The sequence below is a fragment of the Salvelinus namaycush genome, chromosome 20 (genome assembly GCF_016432855.1).
Source record: "Salvelinus namaycush isolate Seneca chromosome 20, SaNama_1.0, whole genome shotgun sequence".
Lineage (NCBI taxonomy): Eukaryota > Metazoa > Chordata > Actinopteri > Salmoniformes > Salmonidae > Salvelinus > Salvelinus namaycush.
Window position 1 is genome coordinate 13223227 of NC_052326.1, and position 26600 is coordinate 13249826.

Consider the following 26600-nt stretch of genomic DNA (forward strand, 5'->3'; position numbering starts at 1 on the left):
CACAACGGTGGTAGGCCTGACCATCGGCAACGATGAGTCAGCCTACAAGGTCAGTGACCTGGCAGTGCGGTGCCAGAGCAACAACCTCTCCATCAATGTCAACAAGACCAAGGAGTTGATCGTGGACAACAGGAAACAGGGAGCGCGAACACACCACTATCCACATCAACGGGGCGGCAGTGGAGCAGGTAGACAGCTTCAAGTTCCTTGGTGTCCAAATCACTAAAGACTTAAAATGGTCCAAACACACATGCACAGTAGTGAAGGAGCGACAGTGTCTCTTCACCCTCAGGTTGAAAAAGTTTGGCATGGACCCTCAAATCCAGAAAAGGTTCTACAGCTGTACCATTGAGAGCATATTGACTGGATGCATCACTGCTTGGTATGGCAATAGCACCGCCCTCGATCGCATGGTGCTACAGAGCATTGTGCGGATAGCCCAGTACATCACTGGAGCTTGCCGCACTGCAAAAGGTACCGGTGCATCAAGTCTGACACAAACAGGCTCTTGAACAACTTCTATCCCCAAGCAATACAACTGATAATTGGCTAACAAAATAGCTATATGGACTGAGTTTCTTGTATCTTTAATGACCTTTTATTTCAATATTTGCAGTCGATGCACACTCAGTGCCCCACACACTAACTCCATCATTTGCTCACTCACACATTTAAACTGACTATACATATGCTGCTGCTACTGTTTATCTTATATCCTGTTGCCTAGTCCCCTTACCCCTATACATAGCTACAGTACCTCCATCACAACAGTATTCCCGCACATGTACATTTGGTATCAGAGCTGACTTTAATATTTCCTGTATTTAGAATGCTTGCTTACTTTGTATTTCATATTTCTCGTGTTTCTTTTTAGTAATACATTGTTACTGATTATTGCACTGTTGGGTTTTGAGATAGCAAGAAAGTCATTTCATGGTTCTTATGCATGAGACATCAAAACTTGAAACGACGTAAAACCATGCTAGTTAAGTTTCCTATTGTGCTACAAATTTGTTTTGTTGGAATGTGAACGTTTAGTGTAGGGTTCTTTTCTCCTTATTTGCATGGATCATTTCTGTACTCAGGCAACATAGTAAATGTACATATGGGAGAGAACATTTACGACAAGTAATCTGAGAATAAATTTACAAGAGACACCTCAAACTTCTTTTTATTACATTTTTCAATAACAGTACATTATCTATCTTGCATCCAGCTCGCTGTGGTACACCAACATCCTGAAATAAAATACAAAAAAAGGTGAAGAGTACAAGGATGCAGAGCTCTATCTTATCAATGGAAGGAGAAAAGGGAATCCATCTCAATTGAATTGCAATTCATTTTACTTGTGGCCACACACAAATACATCACATTTATTGTACATTGCAGAAAAAGAAAAAAAAATGTCACAACTATTAAAGAAAGTGCTTCTGTATACAGTGAAAAAAAAAAACCTGTCTTTCAGATGCTTTTTGACATATTTAAAAGACAAAGAAAAAAATATTACAAAACGTTTTAGTATGGACAGAAATCTGAGAATGTGTTTTGTTCCATTGGTTGTGAAAATTTAAAGGTGAGATTGGGAGCTCTGTTGGGTGGTTCACACAATCATTCCTTTATGAATTATAAAAAGTGGCATCATTAGAACTGGTAAGCATATTTCAGAGTCTGCAGTCAATAGGAAATCATTCTTCACTTTTAATTCTCTGGTGCATAGCCTTGCCAGTGTAAGTACATAAATGTATGCAGAGTCTAGCCAAAATTACCTTGAATAAAGTTCAAATTATAGTTAACAGGTTACTATCCTTACAAAAAAGACAGACGACTTGGGCCTTTGCACATTGGAAAGCAATTCTACAGCATGCACGCCTAAATTAACCCATGGCAGACCCCAAAAAACATGACATTTCAGATCATTATTTTCAGACATTGATTTGTACATTTCATTCACAGAATAGCAAATGCAGTTCCAAGTACAGGAAGGGTCTGTCTATTTAGTCAGGTGAGGTCCATCACTGAGAAGTGGACAAAAAAAAAAAAAGAATCCCCCACCCATTTAACTAAATCCAGTCTTGCCACAAATAACAGAACCCCATTCTAAACCCCACCCAAATAACAAAAGACAGTTAACTGAAGGGGTTAACTGAAAATAAGTTACTCATACCCTTTTGCTTTGGAATGAGCGTTCATCACAATGTATAGCATGTGCTTGGTTAGTTAACAATATTAGTTGAAGCAAATTTTATTTTCTGTGCAAAAAAAGCTGTGATTAAACAAACCGCTATTATATAAATACATCATAGAAACGTTCTGAAAGCTGCTCATGTAATCTGGTCAAGCTTTTGCTTTCAAGCTCTCTTCATGTTATTTTGTCCCATCTTTCTTACATGATTAAATTAGATTAAAATGAAAAGCTTTCATTTTAAAACATATCTAAAACCACCGAGGAAACATGACAAACGAAAGCCATTGAATAAAACTATAACCTTCAGAGAATAGAATTCTTCAACAACAAAAAAAGTTAAATATTTGTACAATTATGCTCCAACATTTGCTTTTGAGACGCATACATTTGCATGGGATGATAGTGTTGTTTTTTCATTCAAGGTAACATAAATGGTCCAAGAAGGAATGCACAAGTTTGATTTGATACCACAGGAAATCTTTTAAACTAGGTGATAAACAATTGTGCTCTTCTTTGTGTAGGAAAGGCATTGGTTTCCCTTCATTTTTGTGGTTTCCAAGTCAGTTTAAAACGGTGTTGAAGAAGATGCTGTGAAAATTTTACATTCTTAAGTTGTTGTAAATGGTCTTCCAGTCAACTTGAGTTCAAAATTACATCTGAAAAATAAAAAGTGCAAAGAGCGAGTCAGGGTTGAACTATAGCGAACAATGCACTGTATACAAGTAGCTAAGGCTGAGCAATACGAAAAGGGAAAGCACCTTCAGGTTTCAATTCCAGATCTTCAGAAAACTGTCCCAGGATCCTGTTGCAACTGCCATGCCATCATCAGTGACTCCCAGGCAGCTAACACGATTGTCATGTCCAGCCAACACACCTAAAACAGCACCATAGCATTAGTCTAAGGACTTTTTGTGCCGGGGATCTACAAGGATGCTGGGAATGATGCAGTTTCATTATACTGACATGATAAAGTTAAAATAAACGTCAATTTGTAGTAGACAAGTCTTTTTGACTAAAACATTTCCAGGACATGTTTGTTTTTGACTAATATATGTGTACAAGATAAACTTTGCGACATGCATGCTTGGTGTGCAATGAGACGTCTCTGCAGGGGTCGCATTAGCTTTCAGAAAACTGCATTTTCAAAACGCAGACCATTCAAAGAATGTGTTTTCAACCATTTCACCTGCATTTTATATTCAAAGTCGTGTTTTTTTGTTGTTGCTTCGTTAGAGCGACCAGGGGCCTGCAACTGTACTTTATCTTCACAACCCCCAAAAATTTGTTTCACGTTTTCATTGGATGACAACAAAAGTGCAACACTATTCGGCTTAGCAGCCACACAAGTAAATTAGCTTGCAATGAAAGTTGCTTGAAGTTAATCTTGCCGTTTAACTTGCTACCGGGAAAAAAAAGACAACACTGGAGAAAAGTACTGTACATATCAGTCTGAGCGCTGTCTGATTGGTCAAGACGAGAGCAAAGATCTCTCATCTGATTGGAGAAGTGCAACTGAATCACAAAATGTGTTCTTTTATATTCACGATTTGGAGCGAACTGTGACTGAAGCCGAGCAGAAATGACAATAAGAAGCATTTTAGATCGGAGTTTACAAAAACGCAGCAAAATATTTGTCCTGCTTTTTTATGCGGGAAAATATCCTTCGTTATTGCAAACCTCTGCTCAGGGGGGTGGCAGGGTAGCCTAGTGGTTAGAGCGTTAGGCTAGTAACCGAAAGGTTGCAAGTCCGAAACCACGAGCCGACAAGGTAAACATCTGTCGTTCTGCCCCTGAACAAGGCAGTTAAACCACTGTTCCTAGGCCGTCATTGAAAATAAGAATTTGTTCTTAACTGACTTGCCTAGTTAAATAAAAGGTAAAACATTTTAAAAAATCAGTGACTCACCGGCACGGTCAGCCTTCAGTGTGTCCCACACGTTGCAGTTGAAGTCGTCATATCCAGCCAGGAGGAGACGGCCACTTTTGGAGAAAGCAACAGAGGTGATGCCACAGATGATGTTGTCATGCGAGTAGCACATCAGCTCCTGGTCGGCACGAAGGTCGAAGAGTCTGCAGGTGGCATCATCAGAGCCCGTACAAAAGGCATTGCCATTGGGGAAGAACTGTAACGCACAGATCAGATCACACAATAATGACTTACTGAGACTATAAGACCTGGGAATTCCCAGGGATCTCACGATACGATATTACGAAACTTAGGTGCCGATACGATATGTATTGCATTTGTCATGACTCTATATGTATTGCGATTCAATTTGATGTTCCAAACAATGTTCACTATATGCCTTCTGCAGAGAGACAAGAGCATGAGAAAAGGAGTTTTGATCAGGGATGGAAATAAAAAGTGCTGAAAACATGCTGGCTCACTATTTAAAAAGATGATAAGAACAAGCTATAGGATGAAAAATAACTGAGTTTTGGTACAGGCACAGCCGTCTAGTTCTAGATAGATTTTTTGGGAGTCAAAGTATGGACATAATATCATCCAAAATAATATTGCGATAACTATCTATTTTTTTCCCACCATCACTAGAGACAACAGTAAAGGGTATAATATACTGACTATATTTTACTTAATAATAATAATTTGTATCAAATACATTTTTTGAATCAAAGTAAAATGTATACATTTTGATTGAATGGCATTATGTAAGGTACAATAATTGCCAATATATGTGCATAGACGTATGTATTGATAACGGATGCTGCCCTTACACATATGGCGTTGATGTCAGACTCATGCCCAGTGAAGGTCTGTCTGCACATGCCCTCTCTGACGTCCCAGAGCTTGGCGGAGGCATCACAAGCACCTGAGACAAATAGCCTTGTGTCGGGGGCCAAGGAGAGGCTCATGACATCACCGCTGTGCCCAGCAAACGTGGTTGTCTGCTGGCCAGTCTCGATATCCCAAAGGGCACTGTAAAAAAAAAGTCACATCTAGTCAAACAAGCATGAGTTTCTATCCAAATGCACATCTAATCCACTTCAGGAAAATGAACAGTGTTGTAGTATTGAAAATAGACAGAGCGCAGCATCCCTACAGGAGGGGGAGTAATTCCTTTACCTACCAAGTGGTATCTCCAGAGCTTGTAATAATCTGGTTGTCATCAACAAAGCGACAGCAGGACAGATAGCCTGGAATTGAGAGATATCATTTGTACATTACAACAAAAAATCTTCAGAAATTCAGAAATGTTCCCACAGTAGTTTAGGTAGAAGAAAACGAAAGATAAGGATTTCATAGGAAAACAAAACGGAAGAAAAACCCTGCCACCAAACAGAAAATGTAGTCTACCTGTGTGTCCAGCGAGCTCCCGGCTCACACGTACATTCCCCTCGCGTGTCTTCAGGTTGTAAATAGAGCAGATGTTGTCCAGACCTCCACAGGCCACGTAGTTTCCTGAAGGTGCATATGAGCAGGTCATGACCCAGGAAGAGCGTAGAGGAATGGCATGGACCTGCAAGGTGATAAAATAAAACAAAAAACATGACACCTTTGCACACCTGAAGTAATAATCTCGTATAGCAGGTGCGTAGGTGAATTTAAAAAAACTGAAGTAGAATGGTTGAAGGGACTGAATGCAACGCCTAGAATTGCAATGGAAACGTATAGTGCAGAGCTTTGAAAGGTAAGCCACTGAAGTATATGACCTTGTTTGTGGTATAGCTGTCCCAAATGATGAGTTTACCATCTTGGGAAGCACTGACCAAGAGCCTGTAAGAAAGAGTAGAAACATGTAAGGTCATGGAATAACAGTTTCCCTATGAGAAATAGTAAGTATACTTTTGTTTTTAACAATAACTCCTTTCTGCATGAAATAGCAGACTAAAAGCAATTTATCAAGACTGCTTTGCCTTGTAACGTGACAATAATAGCAACACATGCTTAGTCATAACACCTACTTACATTTAAAGCTCTCCCACTATGACTACTGTATATCATGTGGAATCATAGAATCACCAATTCATGCCAAAGTTCATACACATGTATACCATACCAACTTCTACACTTGACAACGGGAGTCATTCAACTATTTGTCACTGCAAAAAAAATCCCTAGTTTGCAAGACACTATAAAAATTATACTTGGGTTTACCTGGAATCAGTGCCCCAATGCATGGCATAGATCTTAGCCAAATGTCCCCTCAGTGTCCGTCTTGTGCGCATCTGAATACGGCCAACAGGATCAATGTTGGCAGTGATCTGCAAAACACAAAAAGACTGTTACATAATGCCATCGATAGCAGATCGTGTTGAATGTTTTGGATATCCCCAGGTAAAAGAGCCCAATATAAATACTTTTTTTATACCTGTGATAGTGTGGCATCTGCACATGCTTTCCTGGCATCCTGAAAAAGTAGGACGATAATTAACCATCACACAAATGTATTAAATAAAATAAGATGTTGAAGATGGTGTAGCTTTGTTATGACAATGTTGAGACTTGATTATGAGAGCAAAATGGCAAGTCAATGGGCCAATTGCAACCACCGCTTTCCACTAGATTATCGCTTGCTGAGGTCTCGTTAAACCATCAATACGTGCTAACAATCACCCAATCTCAATTGCAACTTTCATCCAACACCGATTTACCACTCCGTAACCCCGGCATCCGCGTTCTTTTTAAGTCCTGATTGTAACTAACATTTTGCAAGATGACTTCGCCCTCTGGTGGGTATTATCGGAACATTTTCAATCTTGCTTCTTGAGCAGACTAACATGCTGACCACACTGCAAAATACATTTACACATACACGTTATTCAATCATTTCATCCAAACTGCTCACGCACGTCTGCGTAGCCAGGCACTAAAATAGAACTTTGAATTTTGACGTGCAATTTTGTTGTGTCAAAATTATACAAAGGTCCAGAAAAAAAGGACCTTGTGCATTTCAGGTCAAATAACAACCCAATGTTTACAGTGCATTCGGAAAGTATTCAGACTCCTTGACTTTTCCCATTTTGATACGTTGCAGCCTTATTCTAAACTGGATTAAATAGCCCCCCCCCCACTCAAACTACACACAGTACCACATAATGACAAAGCAAAAACAGGTTTGAATAAATATTTACAAAACAGAAATATCACATTTACATAAGTATTCAGACCCTTTACTCAGTACTTTGTTGAAGCACCTTTGGCAGAGATTACAGCCTTGAGTCTTCTTGGGTATGACGCTACAAGCTTGGCACACCTGTATTTGGGGAGTTTCTCCAATTCTACTGGGGACTCCGGGATGCTGGCCTTCTAGGCAGAGTTGCAAAGAAAAAGCCATATCTCAGACTGGCCAATAAAAATAAAAGATTAAGAAGGACAACACACAGACACTGGACAGAGGAACTCCGCATAGAAGGCCAGCATCCTAGAGTCGCCTCTTCACTGTTGACGTTGACACTGGTGTTTTGTGGGTACTATTTAATGAAGCTGCCAGTTGAGGACTTAAGGCGTCTGTTTCTCAAACTAGACACTAAACATGTACTTGTCCTTTTTCTCAGTTGTGCACCGGGGCCTCCCACTCTTTCTTGCACAAATGATATAATTAAGAAAACATTGTGGTTAGGCTGGTAGTTAAGAGTAATATTCCCTGTTGTGTGCAGAGGAGATTTATTTGTAGAACATGAACGCTCAATAGTGAACCATTATATTTTCTTACAAGACTACAAGGCCAGTAGGCCTACTGTAGCATATTATACTTTATTGAAGAAACAAAAATGTCTTGATTGGAAAGACATTATTATTTGGAAGTTATTTAAATGTTTTTGGGGTACTTTTTACCCCCCTTTTCCCCCAATTTCGTGATATCCAATCAGTAGTTACAGTCTTGTCCCATCGCTACAACTCTCGTACGGACTCGGGAGAGGCGAAGGTCGAGAGCCACGCGTCCTCCGAACCACGACCCTGCCAAGCTGCACTGCTTCTTGACACACTGCTCGCTTAACCCGGAAGCCAGCCACATAAACCTGTCGGGGGAAACATCATACAACTGCCGACTGAAGTCACCTTGCAGGCGCCCGGCCAGCCACAAGGAGTCGCTAGAGCGCGATGGACAAGGAAATCCCGGACAGCCAAACCCTCCCCTAACCCAGCTGATGTTGGGCCAATTATGCACCACCTCATGGGTCTCCTGGTCACGGTCAGCTGTGACACAACCTGGGATCAAACCCGGGGCTGTAGTGACGCCTCAAGCACTGCGATGCAGTGCCTTAGTCCACTGCGCCACTCAGGAGGCCCTGGAAGTAGTTAACCATGCAAAGTGCTTAGTTTTATAATGATATTTAAAATCGTCTGTCACCCGTTGCTGCATTCTATATCGCTTTACTATGTGGAAATTCAATAAAAAGTGGTTCATTAATGACTTAATTTTTGCATAAGATTAGCCTCGATGTAGGCATAGTAATTATACGCAATTAAAACATGTTAACTAAATCATTGTAATTGACAGACTACATTTCCTGTCAAATCATTTTAATTCAGTTCTAATACCGTAAAATGTTTAATAAAAGCGGTGAGTAGCCGCCGGATCCTTTTAATTACCAGGCATCGGCACACATTTCAGCAAATAAACTCCTCTTTCTAAATTAATTGTTTACGAGTGAACGTCATGAGTACCGTAAAGATTGAACAAAAGATGATAAAGGAGAGCTACATCATTGCCATGGATGAAATTACATGGTCGGCTCAACTACGGTGGATACAAGAGATGCAACGAGTGAGAATGGTGCAGCCAGTCAGCCTGCCCAGTAGGTGGTGGGCCGTAGTATGTCGAAGGAGAAGCGTTTTATTAAAAAAAAAATATATATTTTTTTACATAGTGTAACTGTATTATTCTGAACACATTTCAGTTCTATATACTTATGTTCGCTAGCTGGATAGGCAAACGCAGCAGAGTACTACACTGTAAACCAATCAAAACTCGTGTACTATACCTACTGATCACGTCTGCCAATCACGTTATCCGTATCTAAGGTAGTAGACAGGTTGGTGATGACGGCTCCAGAGAGATCTCTGTCCGAGTATCTATTTATTTGCAATCGAACCATTTAGTTATAAACATACCATCAATGCAAGCTATAAATGACTCCCAACTTAGAACACAGGAACCTTAGTATTGTAGCTAGCTTGCTAGTTAGCTAGTTATCAGTAGCTAGCATGTAATTCCTGGAAAAGGAGCATTTTAGCTATCAGTTTATTCCAAGTAATAATTTACTACAAAAATCTATAGGACAAGTAGTGTAAATATAATACAGTCATCAAGGCAGGAACCACTAATTTCATTCATGCTGACAAATAAGAAATGCCACATTATCCCTGCCAATAGTTGGAGTAGGATGATTGCATAGCACACTGCCTCAGACTGTCTGGATCATAATTTTCTAGCTAACAAACTATACACGCAACATGTGAAGTGTTAGTCCCACAACCACATTTTTGCAATAGCGTAGGCCTGTATGAAATATATTTATTAGAATGTTGACGTCAAGAAGACTTGTCGATTTTCCTTAACAGTAGAAAAGCCTGGCCTCGATAGCTGACGTCTGGCTCAAATAGAAGCCTGTATCTAATAAGCGCCGGTTGTGTTCAGTGATTGATGCAAATAAACACCTGAGCTATTAATTGAAGTTTTACAGTATGTCATAGTCTTCCATTAATCTTTAAAATTTCGATTTTGTTGTTACCGATAAGACATTATTTAATTGGGGCGGGAGTAGTGAACGCAGACAATGACTACTTCCCATGCAATATCCACTGTCTAGTATCAAGTAGGCTTGACACCGTAACGCGTCAGAACACCTGGCCTACCAGTTTTATTCCAATGTTTTTTTGTTGCAATCAAGGTTAGTTTAGGCCGCAGCTGCATGTAATCTCACGTTAGTAGAGTTAAGAACGCCAGCAGTAACCTGCAGGAGCAGGTTAAGTTCTGTGTGTTCGTTGCAATCGAGTCAATAGTGCTGAAATACACAATTTCTGTACGTTTTGAACAATTGCTCCTGCCCCATTGATGGTAGATGGAGGGATTAACACTCACTCTGATCTGGCTTTTGAGCTGCTCAGCCTCCTGGCGTAACTGGTCCAGTTCACTCATTTTCCCCTGCTAGTATGTCTGCCTCGCTCCAGCTGCCGGGACACTTGTTGATCTGAAAGAAGGGGGGGGAAAAGTCTGTCTCAGAAAACAACTGACATCCCTCAGACATTATTTATGGTACTAAATATGGATACAGGATATATCGGAATCAGCCGATATTATTTAAAAATGCCAACATCGGTATCGGCCCGAGGTCTAGTTTAACGCCGATGTGCAAAACTAATGTCAAAGCTGACGTGCATACCTATATAAAAAGGTACATTACGTAATATTTTGCGTCACACATGCAACACAGCATTCCTAACCTCGCCCACAATGTCTGCTGTGTGGATCGAGCAGTCAACATGTCGAGCAGCCATTTGAAAGAGTTAGAAAATTTCAGCGAGACAACTCAAAGGCGAAATCCATTAACAGCAAGATAATGGAATTCATTGCACTTGACAATCAACCATTCTCGGTCGTGGGTGATGTTGGCCTTCGCCGACTGGTCGAGCACTGCTACGTATGTTTCCCTACCGGAGTTACACAGTAATAGCGTCACTGCAGAGTAAAATAACACTATTTGATGCGTTAAATAAGCTTTTAATTTGACACGTCAAATAACACAGTTCTATTTACAGACTGTTGTGTGTTCTGAATTTGCGTGTGCAAGCCAAGCGCCACCACTACTATCAGTAGCACTGTCAACGCTAGGGATGGGTATCGTAAAGATTTTAACGGTACCACTACTCTTACCGATACTGCTTATTGATCCGGTACTTTAACGGTATTCTTAATGGTTCTAACAGAATTAAAATTTCTTTATTTTCTGAAATGTAAAATGAATGTTAAAATAATATTTACAGCAGAAGAAACAGCAATGTTTTGAACAAATCACTATCATAGACTTATGTTGTGATAGAAATGTAAAACAAATGAAATAAACAATATTTTCCGGCAAAAGAAAACAGTGGTATAGAGCAACACGGGTGGGGAATGTAGGTAGGCTGCAAAAGGACTAACAGTTCTTCGCAGTTCTTCTGGAGAAAGATAAACATATTTGCCTTCTCTGGCAGAAGCCAGGACCTCTCCTGGATTATTGTGTTCCCTGCAGTAGAAAATACCCTCTCGCTAGGGGTGGAGGAGGCTTGAGCACAGAGGGAACTTGTTGCAATGTTTGAGAGGGGCAGAGTAGTTCTCTTCTTCCACCACCACATCACAGGATCTTCAGCCATAGGGATGGCCTTTGTAGAGCTCGACCTCTAGGTCAACACGCTCGCTGAGGGACGAGGTGTCCTGTTGGATCGTCAACCTCAACTCCATGTCCTCCTCTGAGAACAGCTCCTCCAAGGCACTCCTTGTTTTGTACAATGGAGGGACTGTCTCCTCCATTTCCTCCTGTTGCTGGTGCTCTGTGTCTGTCTGCTCCGGCTCCTCTGACAGCCCTGATGTTGCTCCTGTCACATTGGCCTCAACAGTTGCCTTCCTCAGTCTGTCCCAGGTGGCGTCACTCAGCGGCCTCCCTTTAAATCTGGGGTCCATTGCTGTGGCCTCATGCAGGAAGGCTTGAATGTCATCCTGATAGCGCTCGGAGAGGTTCTCCCATACCTTCTCTTTGATGGTTGCCACAAACGTATCTTCATGCTTCACAATGAAGTGCTTTTCCAGTTTTTGGAGGATGGGTATGATTTGTCCACAGGTGGCATTATTTTCACAAGACACACACAGTGTGGATGTATAGAGGATTCTCATGAGCTGGACAAACTCCTCAGCCTTATGGAAGTCCTCGTCCTTCAGACGGTCCAGGTTGTCCTTGGTCATTGATTTTCTCAGTTGTGGGTCCAAGGGTGCTGCTTGGATCGCTGGATACTGCTCCATGAATCTCTCTATCATTAGACAGAGTTCCATCTGGTCTTGACATCAAGGATGAGTGAGTGATGCGGAAAGCCTGAAACAAAAAACTACATTACCGGACACTTGATATTGAATTAAATTGTTAAATGTGGGAATTTCAAAATAATACTTTAGATTGAACTGGCTTCTTACCAAGGAGCTGCTGCTTTTCCTTCAAGACTGTTTTGGACATCGAGGATCTCTTGAACCACACAACCATTGCTCTGATTCAGGCTGCCCATTTATCAATGGAAGTCACTTTGTAGATTTTCTGCGCTGCCAGATTCAATGTGTGCACAAAGCATCCTATTTTTAGGATGTGTAGCCTCTTGATGGCAACATCCATATTGCCAGCATTATCAACAGTCACAGCTACAATCCTCCTCGGCTCTATCTCAAACTCATCCAGTGTCAGATCTCCTCTGCCACTACTTCGCCAATTTGCGATTTGTACACTGCCCTGGCTTGTATAGTGCACTGTAACAGTGAGATAGTGGTCCTGAGAGGCTGGTCCACCCGTCTGATGTGATGGCCAGCTTTGGCACGTCCTTCAGCTCAGTGATCACATTGGGCTTTTCTACACCATACCAGGTAGGAATTAATGTGTCACCGAGGTAACTCCCGGAGGGAGGGGTATATTTGGGGGTGAGTGCCTTGCTCATCTCCCTACAGTAAAAAAATGATTGTTTTCATGTGTTGAATTATCACTATTGAATTATTGTGTATTGTGGAGTGATGGGACTAACATACAACCCTTATATTCTACTAGATCCTAAAGATTAATACAACTCAATATATACTGACTGTTACCTAAAGCCCTTGGACTCCACTGTTGCAAAGGGGTGTAGGCCTTTCACTATGAACTTCGTCACAGCTAGGTGGCACTCATTCACCCTCTCGTCAGTCATCTTCCCACTAGCTGCCAGTTTGAAGGGGCTTTGGGCTCGTCTTTGGCATGGACCAGCGGTATTAGAGGGAGGAGTGGGTTGGTTCATTGTAGCTGCAACTTTAACAAAAAAGTAGCAAAATCTTTAAATGGGTAATTGAATTTAAGAACGCACCCAGAGCGAAACAATCAGCTGGCTAATGGTTCCTTTTGATCATGAACCCATGTTCTCATAATTGAGTTAACTCCGTGTGTGGGCTAGCATACATACCTAACGTAGATCGGACAACGAGAGATGAGCCACGAGCTAGCCAGTCGAAAACTGTGCATTTCTCTACCTGTACATGATGCACTTTCCATATATGTTTGGATAGATCGTGTTTCCGCCCTTACAAGCAAGTCTTGTGGCAACGACTCTGGTGAAGTGTAACCACACTTTTGAACGTTAAGCTCTCTGCGCCATCGTCACTAATTAAGAGCAGGGTGCTGTGTGTGCTGTAGCGTGTGAAAGACAGGCTCCGCGCGAGAGAGCTCTCAAAATACATCAGACGAATGTCATAATATTATTGCAAATCAGAAACGGTTGGTAAGATAAAATGTCCAAGATAACGTTTATGTATTCTCTAGTACCGAAAGCAGAACCGATAACGTCGGAGCTTATCAATACTACGCTCTTTCATAATTTAGCCCCGGGGCCCGTTTAATACCGGGTTTCTGTACCCATTCCTAGTCAAAGATGTACAAAAAAAGTCTGCAAACACCGGCCACGAACGACGTATTTACAATACCGCGTTGGTAATAAAGCATTATTTGTTCGACCGCAACTTCTGGGGTAGCTAGCTTTAGCTTGGTAACGTAAACTCACCCCATTCCGTACAAATGTGCGCAACCGCAACATTCAAACGAGGCTACAAAGAAAACTAAATGGGACTGTAGCGACTGTGTTGACTTCAAAATCGGGGGTGTGAACTAGGTTTCTATTCAAGCGTTGATCGACATGGTAATGGCTCTATAGTATTGGAGAAAAGTTGAAAAGAACGGACCCTCCGTTACATCGTGGCGTGTCATGTCTTAACGTACAGCACGCATAAAGCAACTATTTCTGTCTTACAAACTCGCTCCACCAGGTGTAGCACTTCTCCCATCCTTTAAAAACAAGAAAATGGACAGTGACGGGGGTAAGGGGGGAATACCTAGTCATTTTTTGCGTCATCATTGCATGCAATCATCATTCTCAAAGCCGCTGTTTACTTCTAAGATCACTTTAGCACCGCCCTAAATACCCGATTCAAATTCGACACAAACCTTCAAATAGGTATGTAATGACACATTATATAAACTCTTTAGTGTTTTATTTACATTTTAGAGGCGATAAGGTGATAAGTTGGACGGATCGAGTGAAAAAAAGCAATTTCCCCCACACGACATCTCTCCTTCTCACTATCACGGATTAGTTTCGCTTCCCCACCCGCTATTTTTAAAAAGACCCGAAGTGGCTCATTGCCTGCTTGAATTATGCAGAAACGGGCAGTGTTTAGGTCATGTAATTGATTCTGTTGGAAAGGGGAGAAATTGTGCTTTACAATGGTATTGACATTACAGTTGACCTGGAAGTATTACGTTTTTGGGGCGCTAAAATAAGGGCAATTGTACAGACCAAGGCGATGTACGAGTTTATGTTACCTAGCTAGCACCAATACAACCAGCCTGAAAACAATGACCAGTAGAAACTGCAGTCATTTTCATTCTTTTTAGCAATGATTTTGGAATCCTTGTGAGTAAGTATTAGCTAGGTTGCCACTTGTTGATCGCCTATTGAAATTTAACTTCAGTTCATGAAAATAAATAGCTAGCCAGCTACTTAACCCTGTTGCCAAAAGCTAACGTTATAAGCAACCAGCTAGCTTCATCTGGCTAGTGAGGCTCGACCAGACTGGGTTATGTGTTATGAAGCTAGCCACAATAAGGATTAGGCACAATAGTGGAATTTGTGGTTTGCCTTCAAAATAAAAGTACCGCTTCGAAAGTGATGTAGATGGTTACACTTGGTGGAATCATGCCATATTTAGGCTAGATAATGTTAAACAAAAGTTGGAATGTGAAGCAATGCAATGGGGTATCAGTCTACTCGGTGACACCCACAGAACACAACTGAAGAGTTTGAGCAAATATTAGCATTGTAGGTCTTACCACAGGACTGGGACTGTGTGAAATCACCTCCCCGGTCAGCCCTATTGACATTCATATTGCACTGTACATCTTTACCTAAGGATTGGGGATCAATTAAATGCAGTATCAGCCTACTCAATACCCAAGATATTCCCCCCCCCCCATTCCAACCTCATTTAGCATGATCTATTCAATTATGGTAAACTTCTACTATTTATATTGATTTGCATCACAGTCAATGACACTTATTTTGAAGGCTAACCGCAAAATCCACTATTGTGGCTAGCTTCACATAGATGGGTCCGACCACAATTAACCAAATAAGAACTCATAAATTAGGGTTATTTTAGATGACACTTAGCTAACTATAGCTACTGAAACAGATTGTCGTTTTGCTATGTTTTTGGGGAAGAACATTGTTTGCATCCATGAGCTAGCTAGCTTTTTTTATGACCAGTACTGTAGGTGCACGAGACAACTTTACCAGCATCATAGGATTGGTATCGAGACATAAATACGAGCGATTGTGTAATAACTACATAAAAAATGTATGAACGCGTTAAATTATTATGTGACGTGCAGTCATAGTCAGGTCCTGATATGTCAACAAGCTTATTTAACACGCAAAGACCCAAACAGCGTTCCATAGTATGAGAAATCCTGGTTGAGAATGAAACGACGAAACAGCACACCAAGTAAGTGAAAGAATAGGATTTGATTATGTTTTACTGGTAATGGGGACATATGTAAATGCAAACAAAATAACTTTTTGGTCAGTGTGGTGTGTGTAACCTTTAACTAGGCAAGTCAGTCAAGAACAAATTATTTTTTTACAATGACCGCTTACCCTGGCCAAACCCGGACGACGCTGGGCCAATTGTGCACCACCCTATGGGACTCCCAATCAAAACCGGATGTGATACAGCCTGGATTCGAACCAGGAACTGTAGTGACGCCTCTTGCACTGAGATGCAGTGCCTTAGACCGCTTCGGCCATCTGTGTGTGTTAATTATTTAACTGTACTAGAATGCTTAAAAAAGGCAGCTAAAATTCTAAATATCGGTATTGTTTTTTTTTTGGCAAGGAAAATATTGGATATCGACCAAAAATGTCATATCGGTGCATCACTAACTAGTACTAAATAATGAACAATAAGTATATGATAAATCATGAATAAAAATAGCCTGGCTTGGAAAATGTGTAATCAACTGTCAATACCATTTTGACCATATTCATCTCATCCCTTCATTGTGCTGTAAAAGCACATTTGAAATGGCCCAATTCAGACAAACAAGGCCAGATAGATAGAGATAGAGATATATATATATATATATATATATATATATATATATATATATATATATATGGACATGTTACAAAATACGTTTTTCCAGAAAAGGTGATACATGGAATCACCCGTCCATCAAGGATAGGGCAAATTCTTTCATAAAGCAGTGTCGCTCTTCAATGAACAGGCTAATGACACATATTTGCACAATAGATGTGCAGATGGACTTTATTGTCCTCTTCAAAGAACTCACAGCCAGAAAAGTAGTAGCAACTTTACCTCCACAGGGAAACGTATTGTGTAGCCATTAGGCTACATGACAGATATTGTGTCATAGGAAGAAGTGCATCCGTGCTGACACTGTTTCTTTGGCTAGTGCAGGCTCACACTCCCATAGCCTACATTACAGTACTTCTGTTGGCTTGGCCAGTGCAGCAGGCCCATACACTCTCCTGCCCCCTGCCCTCACACAACCATGCTTCTGACTCAGTCCCATCTTCTCATCTCAATGTTAGTGACATAATCCTGAGACACTTTAGCCAAGTCCTGTTAAGACATGACTGGCCAATGATCTGAATGTTCACTGGTTTAACCAATGGTGTCAACTGCCAAGTGATCAATAAACCATGTATATAGATACAGGCTGATCTGATCACACTCTTTAGGGCAACCGCAACACACAATTTAACCAAAATAGTAGCCAAAAGCACCAGATCTTCCTATTAGTCAAGTAATTACAAACATGGCCATAGGAAGCACATAGGCCGCCTAGGTCATTTTCAAGAACTGCTAAAGCCTTTGCGGAAAAAGAGCATTACACACGTAAAATAAAATAAATGCCACTGATACCTACCATCTAACCGATTCATTATAGGGGAAATACTGCACCAAGAAAAAGCCTCCAAAATAACTATTAGTACACCAACATGACTATCAGATTACATAAGTACATTTTCCCCCTATTTCAGATAACATTTGAGAGAAAAAAAAGCAAGCTCTGAATTGTGAATGGAGAGATGATCCACACACCTGCATTGTGAAAGGTAACAGTAATGCAGGACACAGGTCTAGACCTCACATTACCATAAAATTGGATTAGCCTACTTGGAAATGAATGAAAAAATATAAAGATAAGAACTAGGGGTGTGAATATTTAAACGTTAACTAAATTGGGACCCTTAAACATTAAGAGAATTGTTTTCCTCCTCACAAAATCAAAATGTTGCTAGCTCGCCAGCTCTTGCTCTTTGCTAAAGATCCGAGTGTGTGTTCAATCTTCGGTTTGTTTAAGCGTAAAATATCCTAGCCTAGTCATTGATGTTTGGCCAGTCTTTACTGAAATTACGAGACATTGCAAGCCAAGAAACTGCAAAAACACAGCATTCTAATAGATAGAACCGTGCACGGTTCTGACAGTCTGCCTGGTGGCCAACCTGCGCCTCCCCTTGCAGTCCCTCGAGTGTTCATGTTCTCGGCAGTACAAAAACTAAATCAGTCTATACCGTTCCAAAAGAACTGAGTCTTAGGAGTCGATTCCTGGTGGAAGATGTCCTCTTTCCACTAAATGTCTTGGTAAGTCACGTTATTTAACAAACGTTAAACTACTTTTTTTTTAGGAGAGCATGGTCTGTGCACAGGCAGCTCAAGATGATTTGATTCACAGTTCTGGTCACCTAATGATGGATGTTAGTCACGCTTCAGAAGCAGTATTCCTTTACAGACAAGTAAAATGCCTGTTCATTGGCGCTTCGAAACGAAACCACCTCTGGAATTAGTTTTGGCATTTAAAAATGACTGCAGTAGATATAACTTAAAATCGCCCAGCCCTGGCAGTCATACATACGTAATAGGACTATTATTCTATAATTTTGTTGTATTATTTTAACAGAAAACCAAATAATAAAAACCTTTCATTTTAGCTTGAGTTCTTCCTCTTAGCTAACTAACCCCATCACCTTACGTCACGTACAGGATTTCACTCAGTACGGTCCCCAAGAATTTGAGTGCTAGACTGAGGATGTTCTCTAAAAACGTACCACCTCATCTTGGAAGGTCCTCTCCAATTGGCTAGCCCTCATATCTAGCTAGTTGTTGCACATTCATCTTCTAGTCTTGCTGATAAAAAGTATCACTGTTAAAGGCCAGTACAATACCAGTATCGCAATACTCGTTAATATCGTGGCAAGGAAACAAAACACCAAGCGGATTTCACTTAAGGAAAACAGCACAAATGTCAGAAACAAACATCATGTCATCGAGTCACATGCATTTATCATCTAAGCTTATAGCACACAATATCTTACATACAGCAGGTTTTTTTAAATGACCAGATTTTGATCTTTGGGATTTCATTTTTGCCACGGGGAGGAGAAGAAAAAAAATTGCGATACTGGTATCGTCACGGCCCTATGTTAAAGGCAGACTCAGCGATATGACATTACGAGGACCACCGCAGATAAAGACGAGCGAGATGCAAGACGTCACTCACACAGTATGTGCGCGGGTTTGCATCACGCTGTTAGAGCATCGTAGCCAGGGCACCAAAAAGTGGAAAAGTTGAGCCTCGTGCTTCACTCTTAGTTGTTGCAGAAATTGTCCCACTATGCTATTAACTGTCTGTATCCACGTCATGTCACCAAGTCTACCTTTAATTCCATGACTACTTCCCAATACAGCCTTCCTAGAGACATCAAGGAAGAAATTGTGCATTGAATGAACCTTAACATGAGAAGAGTGACTAATATGAATCAGGAGGGAGACACTAGGCCTAGACCTATAATGCAGTATAAAGCACTAATTACTGTTGTATCAGAATGTGGGACATAGAATGTCACTGTTAATCATGGCAGGGATAAAATGTAATTAAAGTCTTCCAATTCTGCACTGGCATTTGTCCAAAGATCTCATTCATTGAGTTTGATGTTAAAGCCTGGTTTTACGTTCCTTTGAGTCAATTTGGGCACACAATTCAGAAGCTGCTCAAGACTAAATGTAGGACAGTCATACTTCATCCCTGCACTTCCTCAGGGTAAGAAAACAATGGGAAAAAAACTGAAATGTGGGTGAACCAGATGCTCTTGGAGTCTGTCCATAAGCCATTACTGTAAGGAGTTTCTATGCCCCCCATCATTTCTTCAAGCGCCTGATCAGGGTCAGCTGACTGCATGATAAGCAGGGAGTTGTGGCAAAAAGCCTTGAGGTGTGGCTTACTGACTGATCAGAGGTCTCTTGAGGGCAGCCTGAGTCTGCTGGTTCCAATGGGATTTGGGCATAATAACAACAACCAAACTGTTGTGACAAGAAAATAAAAAATCAAACGAGCACAGAATCTCGAACACAGCATTTCTGCTCCCTAGAATTCACGTTTCTTTCAACCTTAAATGTTGTCATGTGTTTGTTTCCATGCAGGCAGACAATACATTCACCTCTTAGAGCAGAATCTCACTGTCATTACCTGGCACTCTACCCTACTGCCATATGGACATAGTCATTGAACCCTGGTCAGTTTACATACACACCGTATTCTGGGGTTGGGCAGTATCCAGATTTACATAACGTCTTCTCATCCCGGGATATACAGTATCACCGGCTTAGTACACAAGGGGGCACCAACAACAAAAAAAACATTACCAGAATGCTAACAAAATTAGCGCAAGTAATAGCATATTTAGCTAGCAGCCTCAATGGAAATTCAATAACAAACTAATGTCTAAGACAGACAATCCAGCTCAAAGTTATACATACAGTCCATTCGGAAAGAACTCAGACCCCTTGACTTTTCCCACATTGTTAAGTTACAGCTTTGTTCTAAAATGTATTAAATAGTTTTTTCCCTCAATCTACACACTATACCCCATGACCAAGCAAAAAAACTGAACTATCACATTTACATAAGTATTCAGACCCTTTACTCAGTACTTTGTTGAAGCACCTTTGGCAGCGATTATAGCATTGAGTCTTCTTGGGTATGACGCTACAAGCTTGGCACATGTATTTGTGGAGTTTCTCTCATTCTTCTCAAGCTCTGCCAGGTTGGATGGGGAGTGTTGGTGCACAGCCATTTTCAGGTCTCGCCAAAGATGTTTGATCGGGTTCAAGTCCGGGCTCTGGCTGGGCCACTCAAGGACATTCAGAGACTTGTCCCGAAGCCACTCCTGCATTGTCTTGGCTGTGTGCTTAGATTCGTTGTTCTGTTGGAAGGTGAACCTTCGCCCCCCAGTCTGAGGTCCTGAGCAGGTTTTAAATCAAGGATCTCTGTACTTTGCTCCGTTCATCTTTCCCTAGATCTTGACTTGTCTCCCAGTCCCTGCCGCTGAAAACCATCCCCACAGCATGATGCTGCCACCACCATGCTTCACCGTAGGGATGGTGCCAGGTTTCCTCCAGACGTGATGCTTGGCACTCAAGCCAAAGAGTTCAATCTTGGTGTTATCAGACCAGACAATCTTGTTTCTCATGGTCTGAGAGTCCTTTAGGTGCCTTTTGTCAAACTCCAAGCGGGCTGTCATGTCCCTTTTACTGAGGAGTGTCTTCCGTCTGGCCACTCTTCCATAAAAGGCCTGATTGGTGGAGTGCTGCAGAGATAGGAGAACCTTCCAGAAGGACAACCATCTCCACAGAGGAACTCTGTGACCAAGTTCTTGGTCACCTCCCTGACCAAGGCCTTTCTCCCCCAATTGCTCAGTTAGGCCGGGTGGCAGCTCTAGGAAGAGTCTTGGTGGTTCCAAACTTCTTCCATTTAAGAATGATGGAGGCCACCGGGTTCTTGGGGACCTTCAAATGCTGCAGACCTTTTTTTATACTCTTCCCCAGATCTGTGCCTCGACCCAATCCTCTCTCGGAGCTCTACGGACAATTCCTTCAACCTCATGGATTGGTTTTTGCTCTGAAACGTACTGTCAACTGTGGGACGTTATATACTGCTTTTCCAAATCATGTCCAATCAATTGAATTTACCACAGGTGGACTCCAATTATTTATTTATAATTTCTCAAACATAAAAAAAAAACATTTTGCCTTGTCATTGAGGTGTAGTGTGTAGATTGAAGAGGAAAAACAATTTTATCAATTTTAGAACAAGGCTGTAACGTAACAAAATGTGGAAAATGGGGTCTGAATACTTTCCAAATGCACTGTAGGTTTTTATAGGCATTTGTTCCTGTAGGGTTAACCAGAGCTTGTGTGCACTCAGCACGTGTGTGTGGAGGGAGCGGTCCGAACGCAATTGAATGAATGAGACAGAGGGAAAATGGAATTTAGGTAGAAGAACAATGAGGAGCTTGGCTTGGTTTCTTTTTTGTTGTGCCTTGCAAACACACGTACAAAAGTTGGAATCAAAACAACATTTTGCTTGCCAGATCGGGCAGCCACAAAGCACATTCCACCAAATAGTTTTACAGTATTTTATATCTCTAGTTAAAGATTTAGCTGCCTTTTATCATGTAAAAATGTTCAAGTAATTGCATAATAAAGCACTAAAAAGACCACAAACGTAGGCCTATGTGTTGTAGAAAGCTTGATACTATAATATCAGTGCAACAAATGTCATATGGCTAAAGCCGGATCATAGAAAAGACCATAAACAGCACTATCACTGACCAAGCCTGTAATCCTAAAAGCTCAAACCAACAGACAGTAAATATTTAATCCCATCTATGCCCACTAACAAAACAGCTGGAAAAAACACCAGGGTCAGAAATCTGTTTTCCACTCAGAAAAAAAAGCATGTATGATTAGTCTCTTCCACACAACATACTTACAAGATTGTTATCGAGGTTGTCCTTTTATCAAAATTAACTAATGCTTAAAACACACATCTGGGATAAGGGTGGTGGGGTTTTAATTCATACCTTCTGTCATGCAACAATTATGATCGGGATTAAATACATGTAATTGGGTGTATCACAGAAAAAAACACCCTGCAGTAAAGTTTACCCTGGCATTGCAGACAATTCATGCACATTCACAAGACAAGGCCATCAGTGGCAATTGAAAACCTGCCTAACAGCTAGCTTTCAGTGCAAATGTTGATCATGGAACACTCCTGTTCTGATGTCATTTGACTGCACAGGGAATACAATTGTTAAATTACGAGCCTAGTTGGTTTAGCCACAGAAAAATCCAGAAACCTTCACGCTAGCCATGATTGCCTGAGATGAGTGGGCTGGACATGAGTTCAGATTCATCTGCCATATAGCACACTTGTCTATTTGAGCTGGTCAGTATGTGTAGGTAATCCTGTCTAACGCGGTTTAAAAATATATATATCACGTAGTAGAACTGCATAAGTGTTGCGCTCCACTTTCTGGAGGGCCAAGTTTTGAAATCAGTGGAATTAGAGTATGATAGCTAAGGAGATGGAAAACCTCGGTCTCCGGATTACATCTTCAAACGAAGCAAGTATCCATTTCAATAGAATGTCACTGCAACAACTGTTGATAGACATAGCTAGTAAATTCACTCTGGCTATCTACTCCGATTTCAGAGCACTCTCATCTGAGTGTACCAGAGCGCAGAATAACTGACAAATTTATGAATGCTCAACACCTGTTGAATATGGCCGGTGTCAGTAAACATGGGCAAAAAGCGTAAATTGTTGCCAGCAGCACAGTTGCAGTCACCAACACCCTGGATAACATAAAAACAGCCCAACCAAATCAAATCAAATGTTATTTGTCACATACACATTGTTAGCAGATGTTAATGCAAGTGTAGCGAAATGCTTGTGCTTCTACTTCCGACAATGCAGTAATAACCAACGAGTAATCTAACCTAACAATTCCACAACTACCTTACACACAAGTGTAAAGCAATGAATAAGAATATGTACATAAAAAAATATATGAATGAGTGATGGTATAGAACGGTATAGGCAAGATGCAGTGGATGGTATAGAGTACAGTATATACATATGAGATGAGTAATTAGGGTATGTAAACATATAAAAGTGGCATTTTACTAGTGCGAGTAAAATGGTCAGTGAGCTGTTCGCTCATGTGTGTCTGGAAGTAGCTAGCAAGCTACTCTGACATTAACCAGTTAGCTTGGGTGCTTGACTGTTGTTGTTAGGACAGAATGCTTGGCTCAACCCTTAAATGGATGGGTGGGGCTAAAGCTTAAGAGGGTGTGAACAATGCTGAAGTGGTGTAGGTATCAAACCACTCAAAGGCCATTTTCTTAAAGGTGAGACTACACCTTTATCAACTTTCAAAGCAGAAGTACTTTCCCATTGTTCCTCAAATGCAGTGCATGATATACCATTTTGTAGCTCTGTGTATCTCCTTTTATCCAATGTAAAAAAACAACACAATTTTGCTACATAATAGATGGTAGTGGTAGGAATATTTGCTTGCATCGCAAGAGCACAATTTGCATCCATTTTGAATGTCACCTGAAAATAACCCAATGAAGTACTCTCTGTTAATCAGATGAGGTTACCATATTTGTTTGAACTACTACTCTTTGTTGATACAATGTTGCAAATGCAAGAACTGCTCTTCTCAAACATGGGTTCGGTTCCACTGTATACTTCCTGATTTCTTATGTAATTCACATTGAATTATTATTTTTAGCTGGATTCGAAGTTTGTAAAAAAGGTTTGGGTAGCTACCACTACCAACACAGTTACACTGACCACCTCAACCGATGGCATACTAATGTCTTGCATCAATGGAAACCTGTGAGGCAGCAAACGCCATCTTGTTCGCTGCCGCTTGTAGGCCTACTAGGGTTGACGAATCAAATCTAGCTAACTACTACCAATGAAGATGGATTCAGTTTCATTTTATGTTACATTTGAAAATAATGTGCAATCTCACTATTTAATGCAACATGTGAACAGGCACCGAGATGTAGATCTGGATTTACATTATTACCTGAATGTACAGTTTAACCAAACAACCCTGTTCAACAGCAGTGACCTCAACACTACTCACGTTAGCACACACTTCACTAGCCAACTAACGTTAGCTAGCTACAGTATATCAGACAAGGGACGTTTTCAGCAGGGTGCGCTGTGGATTATCAGAAAGAGGGGGCAGACAAGAATCAAACAGAAAAGAGCCAACAAAATGTAATACAGAATACTGTTTCAGCATTCCTGTCGCCCCCGTGTTGGACTTGTTACTCCAGCACCTAAAAGGAGTTAGCGAGTGTTGCTGGCCAATAAAATCCAATTACCTTGTTAGCTAGTACAGCTGTGTCGTTAAAGCCAGCAGTAGCCATTTAATTTGATTAAAATGTACAGCACAAAAACCAACGAAAGCAATTGTGCTACAGTTAAGGTGGGGGATAAATTGTACAAATTTATTTAGTCAACCTGCAGCTAGTGTTATAAATACCATCTAACGTTAGCTAGCGTCGTTAGTCTTGCTAACGTTAGTTAACTGTATAGCTAGCTGACGTTAACGTTCTGTGTGGGTTGCCAAATCAAATGCAATGTCGAAAAAGTGGTCATACTTCACCAAAAGCGCATATTTAACAATGCCTCAATTTATTTGAACACAGATCATAAACATTATCGGGACCCAAGCTAGCCTGACTAATTGACCACTCAGATTCCAAATTAACGTTAGCTACCTAGTGTCTGCAGTTAGGCCATGGTCGTCCATCTCAAAAATGTTAGCCGGCTAACGAGTAACTACGTTAAATAATGTAGTTTAAGTTCATTTTAGGGATAACGAAGCACGACTAATATGTTGAATGGAAATTAAGCTATCTGGGCAACATTGTTGTAGCTCGATACAGGTGTAGCTAACTAACAGTGTACCTGGGCTAGCTAAATTAGCAAACTAACGTTAACTGGCTCAAGTGTTTGCTGTCAGTAACGTTAGTTAGCTACCAAGTCCGTTTCTCATGAATTTGTCAGGGTCCAACCCGTCCCTGCAAAGAACTCAAGCTGTAAAATATAGGTAGGCTACTGTACAGTCTGTGTAGCTAAACACATACTGTAACGTTACATTGCTAACGGTATAACTAGTTAGCACTGTCAACTGGAAAGCAAGCAGAGCTCTCTCGGCGAAACGAAAGCGCGTTAGCCAACGACCCCACCACCGGGCAGTTAGCTAATCTAACACATCGACCAATAATCCCACTATTGTATGTTTGAATTGCAAATGTGCAACATTTCACCATCCCTTACCTTTTTCTCGGTTGGCGTTGGCTTTTTTTTTATTTGGCATTGACTGGAAAAGGTAGCTAACGGTGTATACCTCCAATCCACGCATCAACTAACGCCCGTGAACCGCTAGTTTGCAAATCCCAGTCCGAGTTTTTTTTCAACAACCTGGACCAACCTGCACCCGGGAAAACAATCACTCCACTCCCTACTGATGACGGGAGACAGATTGCCTCTATTTGCAACTGTAGTCTCAATAATCGGTTTCCACTAATGTCTTTGCCCGATTTATATTTCATTTAGAAGCCACTTCCTCTTAGTCTATGACACCAGTCTGTTTAGCCGCCCTTTCTCAGTAGTCACTCTCTTCTTCACCCGGCCACCGAACAGCGAAAATGGGCGCGGTAACCCTGCAATCAGCTATGGGAAACCCCACGCTCTGCAGCAGCGCTCGCACACGCACAAAATGAATTTGGCCATTCGTTTAGAAAAGATACAGTAGGCCTAGTAATCAATGCAAAATACCAAAATAATTGTCCAATAAATTGATCATTCATCTTGGTATATTATGTGTTTACAGTAGTTCATAAAATGATATTCTATACTACAGCTACATATAAGTATTTTACAGGAAATTATGTTTTGACTCAAACAAATATAAGGATCAAGTTGGTTGCACCAGTTTGGGTGGGTGGGGGCATTTGTGAAGAATGGCAAAGATTTTGGGGTAACTAATATGTGGCCTTGTGGTTAGACTGACCTCCCTGAGATTGGAAGGTTGGGAGTTCGATCCCTTGCCGAGTCATACTAAAAATGGGACCTGATGTGTTTCTGTTTGGCATTAAGGAGATAGATTGAGTGTAAGGCACTGCAATAAACTAGCGTCCTGTCTAGGGGCTGTACTTGTACATCAAGCTGCCTCACACTACAGAGACAGGCTCGTGCAAGGTTACTTATGAACAGATCTCCTACCCAGAAT

General features: G+C 41.1%; 1 protein-coding gene across 1 annotated transcript; it reads right to left on the bottom strand.

Moving 5' to 3' along the window:
* Positions 1–1153: 1153 nt before the first annotated feature.
* LOC120065053 (guanine nucleotide-binding protein G(I)/G(S)/G(T) subunit beta-1-like) lies at positions 1154–25997 on the bottom strand. Its single transcript, XM_039015721.1, has 11 exons — positions 25646–25997; positions 10234–10342; positions 6517–6555; positions 6303–6409; positions 5858–5921; positions 5502–5664; positions 5275–5341; positions 4922–5123; positions 4092–4308; positions 2944–3059; positions 1154–2841 (listed from the first exon to the last, which is right to left on the bottom strand). The coding sequence occupies exons 2-10, from the start codon at positions 10288–10290 to the stop codon at positions 2953–2955; spliced, it is 1023 nt and encodes a 340-aa protein (XP_038871649.1). The 5' UTR covers positions 10291–10342; positions 25646–25997; the 3' UTR covers positions 1154–2841; positions 2944–2952.
* Between the last annotated feature and the right edge of the window lie 603 nt (positions 25998–26600).